Source organism: Mesocricetus auratus, unplaced genomic scaffold (genome assembly GCF_017639785.1).
Source record: "Mesocricetus auratus isolate SY011 unplaced genomic scaffold, BCM_Maur_2.0 Super-Scaffold_6730, whole genome shotgun sequence".
NCBI classification, from domain to species: Eukaryota; Metazoa; Chordata; class Mammalia; order Rodentia; family Cricetidae; genus Mesocricetus; species Mesocricetus auratus.
The window spans coordinates 87,306,021-87,327,703 of NW_024429184.1; the positions used below are offsets into that span (position 1 = coordinate 87,306,021).

General features: G+C 43.5%; 1 protein-coding gene and 1 long non-coding RNA gene across 12 annotated transcripts in view; one reads left to right on the top strand and one right to left on the bottom strand.

The window, feature by feature from the left end:
* The first annotated feature begins 3,917 nt into the window (after positions 1 to 3,917).
* The window catches only part of LOC121138825, a 36,529-nt gene continuing 18,763 nt past the window's right edge, over positions 3,918 to 21,683 (top strand). The window contains exon 1 of one of the 2 annotated variants that reach the window (XR_005875688.1): positions 3,918 to 5,903. This is a non-coding gene — a long non-coding RNA (uncharacterized LOC121138825). The remainder of the gene's footprint in view (positions 5,904 to 21,683) is intronic. The other variant, XR_005875687.1, reaches the window with a different exon arrangement.
* Positions 18,142 to 21,683, bottom strand: part of Cep192 (centrosomal protein 192) — a 73,072-nt gene continuing 69,530 nt past the window's right edge. For all 10 annotated transcript variants that reach the window (XM_040741655.1, XM_040741657.1, XM_040741658.1 and 7 more), the window contains 2 exons: positions 21,349 to 21,407; positions 18,142 to 18,570 (listed from right to left, as the gene is read on the bottom strand). In XM_040741655.1, the coding sequence (XP_040597589.1) occupies positions 18,432 to 18,570; positions 21,349 to 21,407 (198 nt within the window). In that variant the 3' untranslated portion in view covers positions 18,142 to 18,431. The remainder of the gene's footprint in view (positions 18,571 to 21,348; positions 21,408 to 21,683) is intronic.

The following is a 21,683-nucleotide window of genomic DNA, read 5'->3' on the forward strand; positions in this document are numbered from 1 at the left end:
TTACATTCAACACTGATGCAAACAAATCAAGTAAAGCTGGATATAAATCAGGAAATATAAGTAAAGTAGTTCAAAGCCCTTATAACGCTGTATAAAAAGGAGAATTTTATGCCATTCTCATGGTACTTATGGATTTTACAGAACCTCTCAATATAGTTACCGACCCTCAATATGCAAAGAGAGCCGTCTTACACATTGAAACTGCTGAATTTATTCCTGATGACACAGAATTAACTACATTATTTATACAATTACAAGAAACTATCAGGAATAGGACTCATTCTATATATGTATAACACACATACCGGTCTGCCAGGTCCTCTAGCACAAGGCAATGATGAGATTGATCATTTATTAATAGGAAGTATGCTAGAAGCCTCAAATTTCATTTAAAAATGCCATGCAAATAGCAAAGGTTTAAAAAGGGATTTTCCCATCACTTGGCAATAAGCCAAGGAAACAGTAAAGAAATATCCTACTTGTTCATTCTATAACTAAATTGTTACCAGCAGGCAGTAATCCCAAAGGTATATATAATAATGAAATTTGGCAAATGGATGTGTTTCACTTTTCAGAATTTGGAAATTTAAAATATGTGCACCATACAATAGACGCATTTTCAGGGTTTCATTGGGTCACTGCTCTTAGCTCTGAAAAGGTTGATTCTGTTATCACATGCCTATTAGAGATAATGGCCATTATGGGTATACCTGCACAAATAAAAACTGACAATGCTCCAGCATATGTCACCAGCAAATTGGAACAGTTTTTTAAATATTATAACATAAAGCATATAAGTGGTATACCACACAATCCTACAGAACAAGCAGTAGTTGAGAGATCTAATCGAACTTTAAAGGAAATGCTCTATAAACAGGCAGAGGGAACAAAGACCCCAAAACACAGATTATATAATGTTTTACTAACATTAAACCTCTCTTAATGCTAATGAGAAAGGAAAAACAGCTGCAGAAAGATACTGGGCAATAGAAAAAACTTCTGAACTAAATCAGCCGGTGTACTTCAAGGATGTATTGACCTCAGAATGCAAACTAGGATATGTGTTACGTTGGGGTAGGGGTTTCGTTTTTGTTTCTACAGGAGTAGAAAAGCTTTGGATGCCATCAAAGTTGATTAAGATTTGGTTCAAAAAGGAGAAACCTCTTGATGAGGAGAAATGATAGGTCATCCAACAAGGTATATCCCATGAGTTGTATGGAAACCTCACAAAGGTAGGGGGGTGTTTTGTTCTTGTCTTAACGGGAAAACCCATCTCCAAAAAGCAAAAAGACACTGAACACGTAGATGCCTAAAGAAGAGAGGATAGCTATCCAGAAAGAATCATCATACATAGAAGAATCTGATGTATGGTAAAATATTTATACTAAACTGTTTCCCTGCTTCCTAGAACTTCCGTAGTCCCTATTCATATAAAAATCAAACCTAGTTTTAGAGTTGAACTTGGCCCTCCTGCTCCAAATTCATGCACTTTGTTTAAATAAAATCCAGAGTTTCTGTCTCATATCAAAAATCCTTTGGTGTAATACAGAAGAAAACAAAATCTAAGACTACTATTGTGTTAACTCTGTATTCTATAAAATCCTAATTTTCCTCATTCTTAATTTCATCCTTATTGTTACCTTTCCCTGTATGTTGACCTATGGAAGTTAAACTTTCTGTGTTGATATTAATGTTTAAGTCCTCCACAGTGAACAAAAAAAATCTCCTAATAGCAATCTTTGAACTCTCTGGAAAGATGGGGCCCACTTCATCATTTCCACTTGATTCAACTTGATGTCTTTGAACTAGCAAACACCACTCTAAAACTGATTTGGGACTATAAGGCTCGAGACAACTCCAGACCAGCCAGCTGACACACTGCACCTTCTTATTACACTCTGGCCAGAACTTCAGATAAGAACTTCAGTCAAGCATCACCTGCCACTCAGAGACTAGCTACAAATGTTACGGCTAGTCCTCTCCAGACTTTTTGTTGCTCTAATTTTTTTTCCTACAGGACCCAATGGAGTTTGTTGTCCCATTTCAGCAGGAAGTAATCCTAAGAAAACAACACCCCTTGTCCCTACTGTTAGCGTTAAGGGATAGTATTCATCTGCATAGGGTTGGTTTTAGTTGCTTAGCGTTGGGTATGGAAGGTGATGCTCAGACTCGGGTATCTCTTTTAGATAAGTTCAGGGTATGGATGGGAAAGGTATGGTTAAGATGGGATATGAGTGAATTTACACATTTTCTACTTAACTAGCTTTAGCAACTGTTAGCTATAGATAACTTAAATTGTTAGATTATTGTATGTTGACTGTTTAGGGTCTTCTTTCTGTTTACAATGTTTTGCACACAAATATAAAACTATCTCAATGTATATACATTTTGTATATTGACACAACTTAGGATAGTTTATCATATTACACTTTACAGTTCTATCTCTAGTCAAGACATTTCAGTTCTATCTCTGTTATTGGGAATCATATCTATGTACATAGTTACATATTTTGAAGTCATTGTCCTGGTTAAATTATTTTGGGAAGCTTCAGCCATTGTACAACCATGTTTCTGAAAATTATAAACTTTTACCACCAGTGTTTCTTATCTATGAGATTAGTCATACATAGATATTTGATCTTCAAACACTTCATAGACCTGAAGAATATGGCATTTAAAAGGTTTAATATTAGTACTCTGCTGACATGAGACATGATTGCTCCTGATAGCACCCAGCTTTCCCCCAAAAAAATGTTGGACACTGATGACACTCCTTCTGGAGTCTGTTCTCTCCTCTGCTAATGGCCTCTTGGCAAAGAACTGTCCCCACCTCGATGGCTGACTTTGGACATGCTGTCCTCCTGTGCTTGCAGGAGGTAAACTTAGAAGACTGCTGAACCTTGCCAAGCCAGGGTAAGACAGCCCTTCTACCTCCCTGCTTCTGCGTTGGTCAGTCAGATACTCTAGGCCTTAGCCAAAGCTGGTTGCCCCTACGCTGCAGTGAGACTTTGGGTGACTGTCCAGGTGGCCTGATGTTTCTGTCTTTGCTGCACATTTTGGAAGTTGCTCGCCTGCACTTCCTGCCTACCCTAGTAGTAGTACCCTCCTTCTCAGGTATTTGATGAGGTTGAAGATTAGACTGTCACAGTTATTGTTCTCTCTCCCTAGATAGAAATATTAGGCATAAGACTTAAACTTTCCAGCTTAAGATAACTCTATAGTAATCTCTGTTGTGCCTCTACCCTAGGACTGGATAGGAAGTTCTTGTCATTTGCTCTAGTTGCTTCACTGGCAATAGGTCTTAGGTGTGTGTGTTCTTATTTTTCCTTCTCCTACAGCATACTTGATATTTGCTATCTTTGTATATAGTTTCATGTCAAGCCTAAATCTTTTTCTTTAAGACTAAAAGGGGAATTATGGTGAGATATCCACCCTGCCCATACCTGTAGTGAGGACGTGATGGAGGAGAGTACTAGATCTGGGGTCCCGGACCCCAGAGCTCTCACTGGCTGCTGGTCAGATCACAGCTGGGAGGATCCTTGGAGCTGAAACCTGTGACGGTCACCAGACTCTTATGTAAGTGCATTCTTCCTGAGTAAATTTCACTTAACCTGTACTGACTCTAGTGAATCTTTTGTTTGTTTTTTGTTTTTTCAAGACAGGGTTTCTCTGTATTGTTTTGGAGGCTGTCCTGGAACTAGCTCTGTAGACCAGGCTGGCCTCGAACTCACAGAAATCTGCCTGCCTCTGCCTCTCAAGTGCTGGGATTAAAGGCGTGTGCCACCAGCACCGGGATCTCTAGTGAATCTTGATTCCCATGCAGTGTGTGTGTGTGTCTGTCAGTCTGTGTGTGTGTGTGTGTGTGTGTGTGTGTGTGTGTGTGTGTGTGTGTGCCTGCCTCTGTGGTTTGACATGTAAGTACTGAGAAGGCCAGAAGAAGGTAACAGATTCTCCTGAAGCTGGAGTTACAGGTGACTGTGAGCCGCCTGACCTGGTACTAGGACCTGAACTAAGGTCTTCTGCAAGAGCAGCAAGCACTCTTAACCACTGAGCCAACTATCTAGACAGAATCTCATGAACTTTGAAGGAGGAAACATACTCAGAGGTAGTCCAAATTCAAGCAACAATACTTAACCCAGTGGTTGCGAATCAGTCTTAAGTAAATGAAAGTCAGAAGTCGTGGCTTAAATGAGAAAGAAAAAAACAATGGAAATGTCACTCTTTTACACTATGCCTTCACATCTGAGCCATCATTTTCAGCTGTGACAAATAATGAAATCAACGTGAGGGAATGGTTTAGTATCTGGGGCACAGATGGCCCTGAAGACACATAATGAATAAAATAAGTCATTGACCCCCCCATCCAGATTCTATCCAATTTCAAGTCTTAGTAATTCTTTCAACCTCACTGCCTTTAAAAGTTATTCCTAAATACAATATGCTAAAAACAGCTACTTTTAAATGATAAGGCAGAATGAAAACCAAAAAAATGTAATTTTATATATTCATGCATGCATGCATGTGGGGTGTGTGTGTGCGTGCCTGCCTCTGTTGTTTGAACAACGTGTGAGTTTGTCTAACTGCTAAGGCTGATAAACAGTGATCTTGTTATTCAAATCACATACCTCTGAGACCTTGAAATCCACATTCAAGTTTTATTGTAGTCCCTTTAACAATTCCATTATAGTTACTCTGTCTTTAGAGGTTTACAGAGCCTGGAACCTCTAGCACAAGCCAGCTGCCAGCACTGGGCACCATACCTTCAGGAGGCTGGAGTCCGTGTGCATGGTCCTTCCTTTCCCTCCTTATAGAGCCTCTGCTTCAGGCCAGATCGAAAACCAGCACGGTGGCAGAGTTCCAAACACAAAGCGCCCCAGGGCCAGCACAGGCTCTGCAACATCCCAGACTAGCCAGGCTCGGCAAAACATTTTAGTGTCTTGGTCACACCTTGCCCTACCTGTGCAGCGACTGCAGGAAGGTCAAAATGCTGTGCTTGTAGCTGAAATGCAACCATAAGGGGGTGGGGGTCTTCTTATCCCTTTTCAAAGCTCAAGGTGTAAATGAGGGTAGGGTGTGGGAGACATGTGAATTAGCTTTCCAATTCTGGGAAGGAGCGAACAGGTAGTCAGTCATTCATTAAACTATACAGGTCCACATAGGCACACCCTGTCTGCCTTCTGCCCTGCACTGCGTAGTTTCTGGCAACTTGACACAAACTAGATTCACCCAGGAAGACAGAATCTCAATTGAGGCACTGCCTCCATCAGATTGGCTGGTTAAATGTCTATGGGACATTTTCGTGACTGCTATTGATTGACAGCAAAGGGCCCAGCCCATGGTGGGTCATGCCAGCTCTAGGTGGGTGGCCCTAGGCTGTAGAAGAAAGGTGCCTGAACAGGCCTAGAGAAGCAAGTCTCTGTGGCATTCCTGCCTTGTTTTCCCTCAACGATGATCTGTAACCAGGCCTGGAGAAGCAAGTCTCTGTGGCATTCCTGCCTTGTTTTCCCTCAACGATGATCTGTAGCCAGTAAGTCAGAGAAATTCTTTCCTCCCCAAGATGCTTTCAATCAAAGTTTTTTGTATCCCAGCAACAGAAAGCAGACTAGGACGCACCGGTCCTCTGTCCCTCGGCCACCTTGGAAACTGTCTCCTTGACTATTGTTCTCGTTCTCTTTAGCTCCCCAACCTTGGCTTGTCTCCCCTCCTTACCCGTGAATCTCATGTTCTCTGGTGCCGTGGAGAGGGCAAGATGCCCAGGTGTGTCTGCCTTCTTGCCATGGGATCCCTGCAATGTGGCCCCACGTGAAATCTGCTTCTGGCTTCAGAGTGAACCAGTCTCTCTCGTCGTGGATGGGAACTGCGTCTGCTGTAAAGGAGGAGCCATGCCCTCTGAGGACTGGAAGGTTAGTTTGGGGTTTTCTTCTGCTTTTCTACAGCTCATCTGTGGTGTTTCACTGAAGCAGGACACAGGGGCGTATTTTGTGGTCTGATGAGTCCTAGTACACTTTATGTGAGAAAGTCATGGTCACTTCCGCAGCACTGATAAACCCTGGGAGAATGGACAGGCACCCAGGGCACGGCTACGTGCCCTGGCTTTTGTACCCCAAGAGTGGACAGCAAGCATGATCCCCTGGATCCCCTTAGTTTGCAGAGGAGGGCCCTTCAGCAGGAAAAGCTGCCCCTCCTGTCTCCCAGCTGCCACAAAACCCTAAATGAGACCCCTGTGGGGTTTTGTCTGTAAAACCTGCAGAGAAGAATAAAAGCCCATAAAACTCCCCGGGGTTTGAGCCAGGGCTCTCTGGCTCATTGAGTCTGTGTGTGGTTTTGGTGTTTGCATGAGTTCAACCACCAGAAGCTTTAGATTTCCAGCTCTGAAATAAGAAAAGGGGGAAGAAAGAGCCTCAAGGGGCTGAGTGAGACACTAAGTGTGTCTGTCAGCTGTCAGGTATCCAAAGGCTCCAATTAGGACACTCACAGAAATCCACAAAATCAAGCACCCTTAGAGCCGTGTGGGGCTGGTTTCTCCTATGGCACCTGGAGTGACAGGAACGACCTGTGACACAATCAGAACCCATCTGGGTTGACATGTGTCATTCACAGCTGAGGACAGACCATTGACCCAGTTCTAGAGAGCATATTGGATGTTTTCTCAGTGGGTAGTTTTACTCTTAATGCTAGAAAATGGGTTTAGCAGGCTTACTGGCAGTTGCCGGCTGCAGGCTGTTTTTGTGTTGGCTTATTCCCTTACTCTTTCTTGAAGACCTCCCCCCACCACACACACCAGCAAGCATGTTCTTTGTTGGATGAAGTGTGGAGGCAGGGAGCACATACCTGATGCTTTCTGCTGTTCCTATGAAATTGGAGTGTCCTGCAGAGACCTGGGGCAGTCTGCTGCTGTTCTGCCAAGACGCTCAGGTTAGCACACTGGCCTCAGTGGATTGCATGGTTGAGCTCATTCTGACAGCCACAGGTTGGGGCTGGAATGTCGCAAAAAGGCCAATGCAAATGGTCTCACTAGAAATAGTTATCTGGTATTCGTGACATAAAATGAGCCTTTGAATATTTATTATGAGAACACAGCATTTTTTCTGAGAACATACAAAGATCTGGTACCACAATTATCTTGTTCCAGCCTTAAACTATTAGCTGTCACTTCTTTCACTGCCCTGGTGGAAAAGGGAAGTCTTTTCTTTAACTCTCTTTTCCATTTAATGCAATTAGCACCTCATTCACGGATCTCTTTGTGGCCACCTAGTCTTGCTGATTATGCCGGTGACATGGTCACAAAGCAGCATGACTGACAGCTCTGGCTGGCGACAGGGTGGTTACAATGTGGGACAGCTTCAGTGGGATGAGTCCCACCCAGTACAGTCTCCCTGGGAAGAGACAGGAAGGTGTGAACAGGAAACCCGTGATGCAGATACTCCATCCTCACCTTTGGGGGAATCATTGCTTTTAACTTGAGATTCCATAACCTCAGTGAATTGGACCACCCTGAACCCCTGCCTGATGCCCCCAGTGTTACTAGAAGAGCAACCATAGGGCTGCCAATCTGCCTCCATGGGCTGTGTACCTGTCGGCCTCCTTAAGGCTCATCATGTGACCTGTATTTATCAGCTCCATATTCCCTAGAATATGTGTGCACTGGGTGCAGACAAACTCCATACAGGCAAGTCTTGTGCACACCAATACTATGTGCAGGCATGCCATGCACAGACACAGTCTGTGGAAATATGCAATCCTGGACATACACACTACATAATGTACAGTAGTAGATTCTGTATGTGGACTGAGACCTTCAGAGAAACCACAGTACTAGAGTCTGATTGAGACTCCAGGCCCTGACCCCACCCCTCAGAACTGCCCTGGCATCAGACTTTTGAAGGCCTCGATTGCCTCCGGTGCATTGGTTTGGTCACACCGATTTCCTTCACTTTTCAGGCCACATATATTCATTATCAGAGAGATAAGTGGAACAACATTGAGTGTGCAAACAGCAGACATTCCCTTGATCTGCCTTCCCACAGGCAACCTTACATCAGGGTAGAGTCTAGGCCCTGAAAGGAGGTTCCACCACATTTACTAACATCCAGCATTAACACTGTTCCTTGCAGGGAAGGATCACACAGCACACTGTTTTCTTTCATTCTGTCTTGACCATGGGCACGAAACTTCTGTGGGCTTGAGGAGACAGCCTGAGCTCATTGCAGAAGGAACCTGTTCCCTGGTATCCCAGTCAAGACTCAGAACAATGGCTTTATTTGTGGTTTAAAGGTTTAAATAAGCAGCATGTTTAAACCTTATGTTGCTTTAAGAGTGAAATGAGACAGCAGACATGAAACAAACTTTGTTGCTAAGTTTGTTACTTAGCAACAAAACCATTAAAGCATCCAAGCACAGTTGCAGTTTAGTTTCCCAACCAGGCAGGTACCAGGGACCCCTACTTGTCTCTCTTCCTGGGACATCGGGTGGCTGGCCCTGACTGAGTGCACTCAGACATTTCTTACCTCTTAAACTATATATTAGGAGGTGACTCTGAGAATAAATGTTCCAATCTCAGGAAAACTTTATCAGTCAATGCTATTCCCAGTGCCTTCCAAGACACATCATCACCAACAGGCAGCATTTGAACAATTAAACAAACACTTCCATACCACCCTAGTGACAAGTTCGCGTTAGTTCACCAAACACTGGCATGTTTGGGAGTCTCTCAGGTTCCCCCCAATCAACAGCTCAAAGGGTGGTATCCTTTCACTGGCACTGGGATTTTTGTTAGATAGTCAATGGCTCCTGCTCAATGAAATGTTTGCTGTATCTCCAGGCAGCAACATTCCCCATCTGGAAACCAAAACTTCTAGACTAGCAGAACTTAAGTTCATTTTTTTAAGGAAGTTAGATTTTTAGGAGACAAAATTTTCCTAGTAAGTTACTAGGGGTGATAGAGAATGGAACCATTTCCTCTCCCGCCCCTTGATTCCTGGACACATGGATCCTAGTTATGGGAGAAACCATGCCACATGTTAAATGCTGGTTAAAAGCATATACAACACACAGCCTCCTGAGGAATCCTCCCCCAATGCTTCAAAAGGCCATTCCACTGTTCTATCAAGACCAGTGGATTCTATGAGCATGGGCCAATGGTTGCGCTTCTCCACTCTGAAGTGAGTTCCATGGTCAGAAGCAATGCCGTGCGGAATACTATGACAATAGATGAGCTGTTCTATAAGACCATGGATGGTGGTTTTGGCAGAAGCATTGCATTCAGGAAAGGCAAATTCATAACCATAATAAGTATCTACTTCAGAAAGGACAAAATGTTGTCCTTCCCACAAAGGAAGTTGTAACACAAATAATAAAAACCCAGAGATAGATATTACAGTTCAAGATAATGATCAGATAAGCAAAACAGTCAAGCCTCTAGCTTTTACCTCTACTGCCCTGATCATCAGGGCACAATGAAGGTCTAGCCCATGGGAACCTGGAATGACGGGACAAGAGACACAAGAAATGGGAGCAAGACAACATGACTGATCAAGCTCCATTTATTGAGGATTTCCTACAAGCTTATATAGGGGGATGGGAGAGAGGAATGCAGGACAATGAGGGAGGGGTCATTGCCTAATAACTAAGCCACAGAATGTTCTTATTCGGGGTCACTTGAAGACAGGCAGGATATGTTCCAAGGATGCAAGTCTGCAGCTAGGGGAGTCTGGACTGCAGGCCAGGTGACAGAAGGGTGGGAGAGCCTAGACTGCAGGCCTTGAAAGTATGCTGTACAGGAAGATAAGCAGACACAGAGAAACAGAAACTTAACTAAGTGTTAGTCTCTAATAATACAGCAGGAATACTAAGATGGCTTGTTATTATGCTATCCTTACTTAGGGCCCTCCAGAGCTGGCAATATTTATGAGAGGTCCTATATACCAATGATCGCTCCCGGCACTCTATTCATACTGAAAGGATGATCTGGCTAGCTCCATGAATCCTCAGAGTGCAATGCTCTCCACCAGGCCTCTGACTGTAATCCCAGACAGCTGCCTCTACTCAGTGTGGCTGGAGACGAATTCTCTCATGAAACCCTTTACTTCTTCCTTGTATACCTCTCAGATCCTGGGATTGAAGGTGTGAGATCCCAAGAGCTGAGATCTCCTTTGTGTGAACTCTGTTCCTCTTTTGAATCAATTTCATGTAGCTCACTGTGGCCTTGAACTAACAGAGATCCGTCTGTCTCTGTCTCCCAAGTCCTGGGATTAAATCATCACTGCTTGGCTCTATGGCTGTAGCTACTTTTGCATTTTGATCTCCAGCGGCTTTATTAAATCATAAACAATATATCACCACAGGAAGTAGTCCAATGTAGTCAACCAGGTCACCAGGTCACTGGCTGGTCAACCCAGAAAATGGTGCCATATCAGGGGTTCAGTGTTGGTCTCTACTGCTGGCAGATCTGGAACTCATCAGCAACCGTAGCCTGTAGAAGGAAGCCTGTATGCTGCCATTAACCATGCGACTTACTAGAGGCGCATACAGATGAGGTAATAAAAGATCGGTTTACCACACCGCTAACCACACCCACTTTAGGCATGACTAAAGATGTATACGGACGGACGTAAAGACGTATATGTACGTAGGCGGTGAACTACGTCACTAGCCAGGCCCACTTTTGGGCATGGCTAGGGGGCGTTACGGGGGAAGGCATAAAAGATTGAACAGGGGAAGTCTAAGTCTTTTTTCCGGGTTTCGGCTTCCAGTTCGGCAGCGGAAAACTACTGGGCTCATCTGGGTTACTTGTTTGGTATCTTGTGAGTAATTTCTACAATAAATACTTAGTTTTACTCTCAGTAAGTGTGCCATTTATTGTTACAGCGTCATTTGGAGCATCAGTAGCCAGATCAGTGAGTGGCAATCCATGGCATCAAGCCATGCATAGCCTCCATCTCTGCTGCCATGGCCACTTTGTTTATGAGCCCATTGGACAATGAGAGAGATGGCTGGGGAAAGAGGCTGACTGTCCACAGAATGAGCCGTCCTACTACTTGATTACTGAACTCCTCCTCAGCTGCTCATCTTTTGATGAGCATTTACATGGGACACAAGCATCTTCACCTTCTTTGCCCATTTGGAGACATCTGTCCACATACTTCTTCCCCAGATGTCTTTCACCAGATTCCCAATCATGCTCTTTCCAAGTCCCTGACCATACAACCAAACTATTGGCTACCGAAAGGCCAAGAATTGGAGAGTTTCTCAGTACACAAGGTCCATCATCTCTGCAGTCCCAGTCTGTCACTGGAACCCATGAGGATTCCTGGAGAGCTGTTGTTTTTCAGTCTATGTTGGGATCTTAAAGAAGCTAGTTAGTTAATACTGACCGTGGAACAGGATAGATGAACTCACCAGCAGGCAAGTGAAGACTGAAGGCAAGCAGGCGAAAATCAAAGCCTCCTTCTTCCGTGTCCTTTTAAGTGGACTGCCACTAGAAAATGTGGTTCAGGTTTATAGCGAGCCTCCTAGATCAAATAGCCTGACTTAAGAAAATCCCTCACAGGTGTGCACAGTAGTTTGGGTTTATCGTTGATTCCAGATGTAGCTGGTAACAAAGATTATCCATCACCATAGCTAAGCAACCCATGTTAGTATTCAGTCCAACTGTTATCACTGGCCTCCCATGTCTCCTGGAGTGATCCGACAGATGGTAGAACTATACAACGTATCTTTTCAGGAGACAAGTTGCCACTCCAACTGGCATCAAGCTCCATGTCTTTTCTTTCTAACATGAAATTCCTAGGGAAATTCCAATTCCTTAGGTTCTGTAGTTACAAGAATGTGATAGTCATGGGAAGGATACAAGTGACTCTTTAGAATACCTCATCTCTGTCAGGATGGTAACCGGTCTTGAAAAATAGATGGGCGGGGTTGGCCAGGCAGAAATGGCAAGTAGAGAAAGAAAACTGAAGAGCTTTTACAATCTTACAATAAATAAGAAAACATTTTGGTGAGAAAAACCTTCTTTACATTGCTGCCAACTTTGTTAGAAACTTTAAGAAAATAAAATTTGCACATTAAAAAGCATGGAAAAGGCTGTTGATTGCAGAGAAGTGTCTCTGATTAAGCCATTTGTTTATGAATATAAATACGTTTAGAAGGCAGTTGATACTGTGTCAATTCAGATAAACAAAACTGACTGATTTTACAGTACTGTGGAGGTTGAGTGCCCAAGGGAGAGGAAAGAAGAAAGTCCTACCGGCAGCATGGGTGGCAGAGAATACTAAGGAACTCTGTCCCACAAAAGATTAGAGTTTCATTGACTTACCTCTTCTTTTACCTCCCCGGCTCCCTGTGTTGAAAGCTGATCTCCAAGTAGGGCAATTGATAAGTACTGTCTTAGGATTCTATTACTGTGAAGAGACACCATAACCATGGCAACTCTTATAAAGGAAAACACTTAATTGGAGTGGCTTTCTTACAGTTTCAGAGGCTCAGGCCATTATCATCATGAGAGGCAGCATGGCGGTGTGCAGGCAGATGTAGTGCTGTAAGAATAGCGGGAATCCTACATCTTTCAGACAACAGGAAGTTGACTAAAATACTGTATCTTGAGCATAGGAAACCTCATAGCCCTCCCCCACAGTGACAAACTTCCTCCAACAAGGCCACACCTCCTAATAGTACCACTTCCTATGAGATTATGGGAGCCAAATACATTTCATCTACCACAGGTGCTTAGATCCTGAGGGTCTGCCCTCACTAGTGGACCATTGTAGTTAGGGCTAATGGGCCAATCTCCAGTGTAGTGTGTGAATGCCAGTTTGGTTGTCTCTGAGGCGCTCTCTTCTTGGTACTATGCAGGGTTCTCAACAAGAAGGCCTTCATCGGATGCAGCTCCATGACTTTGGCCTTCTCAGTGCTCCTAACTATAGGAAAGAAACTATTTTCCTGTACAACTTATCCAGTCCCAGGGATTCTGCTACAGGAACAGTAAATGCATGAAAGCAGTGCCACTATCCTCAAAGCCCAGTGCCGCTGCACAGCTTCCAGCTTCAGGAGTTGAAATGGCTGCCTCTGAGGGGCCGACTGCCAGAATGTGGTCACCCACACCTATCTCAGATGAGTGGCACTTATGCTCATACTGTGACTGCTCTTGATAGTTAGTAAGCTTGGAATGCCTACAGGCCTTAAAGCAGAGCTCATTTAATACCAACACACAGGGGTCTTCGTTCCAGCTTTTTACCTAGGTATTAATTAAACATCTTTTTAAAAAGACTGCGTGTCTAGAAGAGTTCTTCAAAGTTTTTGTTTTGGTCTGGTTCTGGCATTGAGGCCTGAACCCAGGACCTTCTCCATACTAAACACACAGATGTTCCAACCCGAACGAGGGTGCTTTACTCATGCTGAATTACCACTAGATTTTACATATAATTCTTGACGGCATGGCTGGCATTGTGCTGGCTGAATCTTCAGTGTAACTAGTTTTTATTTTAAAATAAGTAGCCACTGTCTTATCTACTGCTGCATAGAGAATTACTGTAGATATCACATTTTAAAACAGCTACTTATTATTTCTGTGGACAAGAATTTGGTCAGTTTGACTGGGCGCTACTCAGGGCTCTCCTGCAAGGCTGTGAACATGGTATTGCTTGGGACTGGAGTCTCATCTGAGTTCCCACCAAGGAAGCTCACTTACTGGCTGACACAGCAGAATCTGGACCAAGAGCTTCAGTGTGTGGTTAGCTATGGGTCACAGACCACCCACAACCCTCCCAAGATAGCAACTTGATTCCCTAAGGCCTACAAGGAGTCTGTTAGCAACACAGTAACAGTACTTTTGGGAACATGACTACTAGTGTGCAATCTACTGGAGGGAAACTGGTTAACTCTGGGGAGGAGGTTGCATAAGGCTGTAACAGTGGGTGGCTGGGATCACCATAAGCCATTAAAGAAACCGTCTAGTACATCTTCCATACTCTATGGTAGTAATACAAAGTGTTTTTAGAATGTTGCAGTTCTGAACATTTTTAAGTTGTCTGCTTATCCTCCTATTGATAATAAGGTAATAGAGGAGATGGTACAAAACAAAAACAAGTGAAATAGATAATTCTTATCTAAGAAAAAATAAATTTAATACCCTAACTGTTTAGCTTACTAATGTCACATGTTACTGGCCTGTGGCTAGAAAGCACAGTAGTGTCTCTGTGAGATTCCTAGATGTAGGAGGAGGTTTGGGGACAAAAGGTTCAGAGTGTTCAAGGCAGAATGAACCACCCAAGGTAAACTGGCAAGGAGTCAGACATGGGGTAGAAATTTACAAAATGGCATTTCAAAATTCAATAAAAGCCAGCTGGGAAACTAAAAAAAAATACAACCTGCATAACATTTGGGGTCATAAGGTCAGATACCATTGTCTGTGGCTAGTTTGGGAAACAACAAGAAACACATACATCCAACCCAACCAGGGCTCACAGTCTTCAAGAAGACCCATGCATCGGCTCTCACTGGAGGAAAAGACACACAGAAAACAGTTCCATTCAGGAAGAGGCTGGGAAGAAAGTTTCTGGCTTCAGAGCAAGACTGTCATCAAAACTCTGTAAAAGTAAAAGACTCCCCCACATTTAGTATCAACATTCATAAAATGCTGAACTGAAAAAGGAGGAAAGCTGTGTGTGTGTGTGTGTGTGTGTGTGTGTGTGTGTGTGTGTGTGTTTCTTGAGACAGGGTTTCTCTGTGAAAAGTCTTGGCTGTCCTGGAATGCATTCTGTAGACCCGGCAGAGATCCACCCGCCTCTGCCTCCAGAGTGCTGTATTAAAGATGTCCACCACCACCCGTTGGTGAGCAAAGCCATTCAAGAAAGAGCAAATAGAACAATTTCAGAGTCCTAAGAAACTGCCCAATTTGATTCTCTCCCAAAATTCATAAAATATTTCCATTATACACATAAAGTCATCCTAACCTGGAATTGAACTGAAGACTGAAAACAGATGTCCTCTTATCCAACCTTGTTCAGGACTAATTAAGTCAGCAATGATGCACATTAATCACCAAACTAAGGCTATAGGACTCCAGGTCTTGCCTGTAAAGTGTCTTACCTGATTGACATGACCTTTTTACTCTACAATGAGCTAAGGCAGCAGAACACACAACTGCTTTACAATCATAATACAACTTCTAAGGTGATCATAAAATGCAATGTTCTCATGAATTATGTCAAGAATAGCCTCCATTATCTACAACTGGATGCTCCAGTTAGAAAAATGAAGGTTTGAGTCCCAGCCCACACCCTATAGCTATGTGACTTGGCCAATTAACCTCTCTGAATTTGTCTTTGAAAGCTTCAACTCTAAACCAGACCTGCTTCTATAAGCCCACCTGTTAAAAATGCTCCTTCAGTATTGGAACTGCAGCAGGAAGAAAGGACCTGTTTCAGCCTACCCACATAAAAAGCCCAGTGTCTACCAAGTCATTGAGAAGCATGACAGAGGTACCTGGCTGTCGATAATCAATTAGCTCTGGTGGCAAATGTTGTGGAAGACTAGAGGAAAGCCAAGTGAGAAGCCTCAGTGGGGAGGGCAGCCATGGGGATGCATGGCTCCTGAGAAGATGAAGTTTAAACAGCAGGAGGCACATCTAGGCACCTGCGAGAGGGTGGCGCTCGGAAAAGCTCCCCGAACAAGAGCATATCAGGGATATGGCAGGTGCTGCTGGATGGCCAGTGACGGGCAATATGCACGCCTTGAGAGGTGCTGCCCAAGGGCTGGAGATGCCTGGTGAGCAAGGAGGTCTTGGTTTTCCACTTCCCAGTCTACATCTTCCAGGCAGGAGCAGGCTAATGAGGAAACACCTAAGGAAGATTGCAGGAAGAGGAGAGGAGGGACACTGCGCAGAGAGAACAGATCAAGAAGACAAGACCCCTCTGACCTTGGATAATAATCAGGAAAGAACAACAATGTTCCAAAGGACTTTTGAGATGGGGAAAGAGAATGGTTCAGGTACAAGAACCCTAGACAGGCCAGCTGGGGATCAGTATGTAGTGGGTGTGAGGATTCAGGTATCATGCTGACCCTGCCCCCAACAACTGGCAGGGTATGCATACCAGCATTCAGGCAGATACTTAAGACAGCTCAAAGGGCCCTGTGTTGCATGCCTACATCATGTGTTACATGGCTGCATAAGGACTCTGTACGCATGTGCAAGCTTCCCCTTTTAAGGGAGCACCTCCCACCTGTTCACCCCTTATTCCCCCTTCCACCTCCTCTCCTTCCCCTTCCATCTCTGTTCCCAGTTGGCCAACACCTACCCCTTCCTTTACTCCCTTTCCCTAATAAACTCCATGTGGGTGTTCTTGCTTTGTGATTGGTGTTTCATCACCTGCAGCTGCAGCAAAACAACAGTGGGAATGTTCGGGACGCCTTGAAAAGCAGGCAGGGCTCTCCCTGCAGAGGATGGAAGGCCTCCTGGCCTCTGCGTTCCTGTAGAACAACTGTGCACAAAGATAGGCAGGAGGCACAGGCTAGGGTTTAGTCAGATGTAGCTCTGCTTAGGTGCAAAGAGGTTCCAGGGTCACCGTGGTAAAGGTGGCCTGCAGAGGGCTTCGTTCAGACAATTATTAAACTGTCGGCTGATGGCTAGGGCTTCTTACTGGCTAGCTCTGTCTTAATTATTGACCCATTTCTATAAATCTATGTGTTTGTACATGGTCTTGGCTTACTGGAGAATGCCCAGACCTGTAAATCCTTTGTTGGCTACATTGCATCTCTACTGCGCCTCTCTCCCCAGCATTCTGCCAATCGGTGTTTTATTCATCAACCAATAAGAGAAACCTATCTACAGAAGGACATCGAGCATCACTCAGCATTGATGACAGGCTCAGGAATCAACTAAGGAATCCAGCTGCTCTCAAGACTCCAAATGTCATGTTCCAAGACAATGGGGCTGAAGGTCCACACGTACATGGCCCGAGGTAGAGTCATCTTTAAAGTGTTCCATGTGTTTTGATTCTTCTTCTCCTGAGTGTAACAACGGTAAAGCAGCAGTTTCCCAGAAACAAACAACACAACCTTAGGAAATGAAGGACCAGAAAGAACTTTACACAACATGCACTACTCTTAAAACTCCTAAAGCTGAATATGGTCAAATGCCCATGCAGATGAAGTGACATCACATGTGACTTACAAAACCTATAATAAGCTGGATCGGGAAAAGCACTACTTGCTTGTTGAAAACTTTTGCAGAAAGCCAAGAATGGTGGTGGCACATACCTTTAATCCCAGCACTTGGGAAGCAGAGGCAGATTGATTTCCATGAGTTCAAGATCAGCCTGGTCTACACAGTGAGTTCTAGAACAGTCAAGGTGACATAGAGACCTAGTCTCCAAAAGCAAAATAAAACAAAGAAACAAGTTTTACCAATTCCTCCCTTCTTTTTCTTCTTAAATACTGGTTCTCACTCGATCCCAGGTTGGCTTCCCATGCCAATCCTCTTGCTTCAGGCAAGAGTTGTATGAGTTATGGCATCTGGGTTTGCAAGTCTCATCTCTAGGCAGGAGAAAATTGAGATGCAGAAACTCACTTTCCTTTCAGACTCACAACCATTCCTTTTAACTGCAGCTGGGTATAAGTTATCTAAGCTTAAAATGCTACCCAGACGAAATCCCAGGTCCACACAGCACCAACACCTATGCTTCTCAGAAGGCTGCTGGCTGGGCTGTGAGCATGCTCAGGAGATGCACCGGTGACTAGCCGGAAAGCAGTCACTCACCTTCACCTTCTGGGTGGCGTGCTGCCTTCCTGACCTCACATGCACTGCCCTTTAACCCCTCCCTGTAGGATGTCCTTCCCATCCCCATATCCTGTCAGGCAGTACACACCTGCAAAGTCATGTCCAAACTGCACCCAGGAGCAGCCGTCTCATCCAGCACTAAGTACAGTAAGCAACACTAGGAAACAAACGAGCCTCCCGAGCACTGTCGTTACACAGAATACGAAGACTATCTCAGCAACCAGCTAGCAGATACAAGAATTTCCTAGGGGAAAGGAAACTGTGTAATAAAGGAGAGGAAATCGGAACACACTCTGAAGCTTGAGAACAATTAGAAGGATAAAGCCATATTCTAATTTTTATAATGTGGCATCATATACAAAGACAAGTTCATTGAAAAACTCAACTTTATTTCTGAATACACCACATTAAAACATATGCTGTATTTATTCAGAATGTCATAATCAATTCAAAATAGAACTTCTCCTCTGTACATGTTAACACTGTGAGCTAGGTACATGATATTTAGTCAGGGCTTCTGGACTGAATTCTCTAAAAACAAATCTATACTTTATACACATTGAATTTATCATACAAAATATATACAACAACATAACTTTGGTGTAGAAAAATAAGATTGCCAAAATATAACAGGTCATTTACACAAAATGTATTCTGGCTAGCTTTTTCCAAGGGCTTCACCAATTAGCCGAACAGCAATGCTCTTGCCTTCATCTGTCTGGATCACAAGCAAAGCTTCGAATCTGCCCACTGCCTCTGGTCGGAAGTGCACCGGGATGTGGATATAGTGTCGGGCTCTGTGGAGACAAGGAAATGGGAGGAAGGGAAGTGACAGCAATCTGCAGTGACCTGCCACAGCACAAGCATGATGGAAGGATGAGACACACAAAATCCTACTCATATATTTTTTTTCTTTTTTGGTTTTTACAGATAGGGTTTCTCTGTGTAGCCTTGGCTATCCTAGAACTCCCTCTGTAAACCAGGCTGGCCTCAAACTCAGAGATCCACCTGCCTCTGCCTCTGCCTCCAGAGTGCTGGGATAAAAGGCATGTGCCACCACTGCCAGGCCTATTTCTAAATTTTTTTAAATGCTAATATTTAACAAGATGCTGAAAGAAAGGAAAGGGAAATCTAAAATGGAGATAGTACAACTGAAGAATGTCTGCCCAGCATGCCTGAGGCCTGTGGTTTAATCCCAAGCACGGTTTTTGTTGCCTTAAGTAGGGTTCTCATGCAGCTCAAACTGCTCTCAAACTTGTTGCATAGCCAAGAATGACCTTGAACTTTAAATTCCCTTATTTAATCTTCCAAACTAGAATTCTGTGATGAACCCAGGGTTTCATGCACCACAAAGGGAAGCACTCTTCCCAGCTGAGCTACACCCAAGCTCCAAAACAAACAAAATGAACGTCAAACAAAACAAACCACTCCAATTAGACTAAAAGTATGGAATTCTATCTATGGGTAGCCAATTAAAACAGGAAAAAGGAGCCAGGCAGTGATGGTATACACCTTTAATCCCAGAACTAGGGAGGGAGAGGCGGCAGATCTCTTTGAGTTTGAGGACAGCCTGGTCTATAGAGTGAGTTCCAGGACAGCCAGAGCTGTTACACAAAGAAACCTTGTCTTGAAAAAACTAAAACACAACAGGAAACAGAGAATGTACATTGCTTCTTTGTACCCCATATACAAACACAGGTCGCTATCTACCTACAAATAAGAAAAAAACCTAAAAATCCTGGCTTTGCTTAATTCAGGCAGCAATATTGTACTGTAAAGAATTTAAAAACCTGCCCCATTCTTACCAACACTACTGTGCAATTCAATGCTCTAAAACCTGGTACTTTTATAAAAAATTATTCTTAAAGAGAAGCTTTATTTTCAGATTACATAGACTGGCAAAGAGTGCCTATTTGGGGGCTAGAGAGATGGCTCTCAGAGGTTAAGAGCACTGACTGCTCTCTCAGATGATCTGAGTTTGAGTCCCAGCAACCCAGCAACCACATGGTACCATCTGGTACCCTCTTCTGGCCTGTAGGCATACATACAGTCAGAATACTGTATAATTAATTAATTAATTAATAAGAGCAATGCTAATGAAGGTTTGTTCTTGTCCATAAAACTGTATCCGCAGACACACTTTCGGGCTGTGGTGAATGCTCTTTCTATTCTTTATTGCACAGCCTGCCCATGTGTAGCCATCAGCTTTTGATTTAATCACTCTAAGTCAAAGATGGGAGTTTTTCAGACTTTCCCTCCCAGCAAGGCCCTTCATCCTAATGGCTTCCCAGAATGGCAAGCTTTGAAGTTTGGTGATCAGAAGCAGCATAGACTCTCACTAACAATGTCTTCATAAGAAACCCAGTACTGGCTTTTGGATGCAGAAGAGCATGCTGGGTTGGAGATATGGCTCAGTGGTTAAGAGCACTGCACTGGACCCAATTTCAATGCCCAGCACCCACATGGTAGCTCACAACATCTCATACCAATTCCAAGAGATCTAATGCCCTCCTCTAGATTAGCTGGTACTAGCACGCACACTGGTTTTACACACACACACACACACACACACACACACACACACACACACACACACACAGTTGCAGGCAAGGATTCATTTACAGAAAATATAAACAAATCTTTTTAGAAAGTAGGAGAGAACAAGATTCCAACTGCTACAGCTTTTAAGGCACAAGAAATGACAGTGTATGCCACTATGACTGTTTTTAAAACTGGTTTTTGGAAGCTGAGTAAAATGTTATCTCATATGAACATATGTATTTCTCATTATTTCTTACTGTGGCTGTTATAGTGCAATCCATAAGAATCTATAAGCAGCAGCAAAATGACTAAATCTAGGCAACTTCACAAAGATAAACTACACCTTGTTAAAAATTGAGACTAAGAAAAACATATGAAATAATCTGGTATTTCAATTGTCAAAATTACATTTGAGTTTAGGTGATGTCAGTACTTAATAAATGTGTAGTACTCAAAGATAACTAATTCTGTTACCAGCAACAGACTGAATGCTTGTGGCCCTGCCCCAAAACTTGTCTTGCATCTGGTTATTTTCTAGCTAACACCTGCAATGGCTCAAAAACAAACAAAAACCCAAAACAAAACAGCACTAGCTTCTGGATAAAAAGAAGAACACAAGGTCCAGAATTAAGACTAACCCAGTGCTCCTGAAGGAGGACAGCTGGGAAATAAATGGTTCCCCAATTCACAGAGTTTTTGTTTCAAACAGTGAAAACTTAAACTCCTGACCCCAGTATTGAGCAGTGAAAACAGCATCTGAAGCATGAACTAACTATTCTACAAGTTAGCCATGCGGTTATCAAGCACTGGTTCAGAGCCTGCAGGGCTACCACAATGTCAAGTGACCCCTAGGGACTAGCGACACCCTAGGCAGGACTCTTCCCTTCCTTGGCTACTTGCAAAGAGTGAGTCAAAAGCTCCTCGCTTCCAGGGCTGAAGAAGAGAAGCTGCAAAGAGGAGACCCCCTCCTGCCCTCAATCCCCAGAGCAAGCCCTGTACCCTCAGAAGAGCACGATGATTTTTGATAAACTCACCTCAAAGAGTACTTGGAATGTTTGATGTAGAAAGGTGCTCTGGGGCTCAGAAACTTCAGCTGGAAATGAACAGGAAACATTTTGTGACAGTAGGTAAATTTGGTATTTGTCAGACATAAAACTTGGCTTTGCTTTAAACATACACTGCATAAATGTAGGTTCAGCCAAAAATTGGGCAGGACAACGAGAGTTGCATGAACAGAAACACATTTAAAGAGTTTTGACTAATATAAATATTATCTAGAAATATACTGCATGGCAGAGGACACAGAAGAAAAACAAAAGATTAAATTTTTTTGATTTTCAAATAAAAGATTATGAACTACAAATGAATT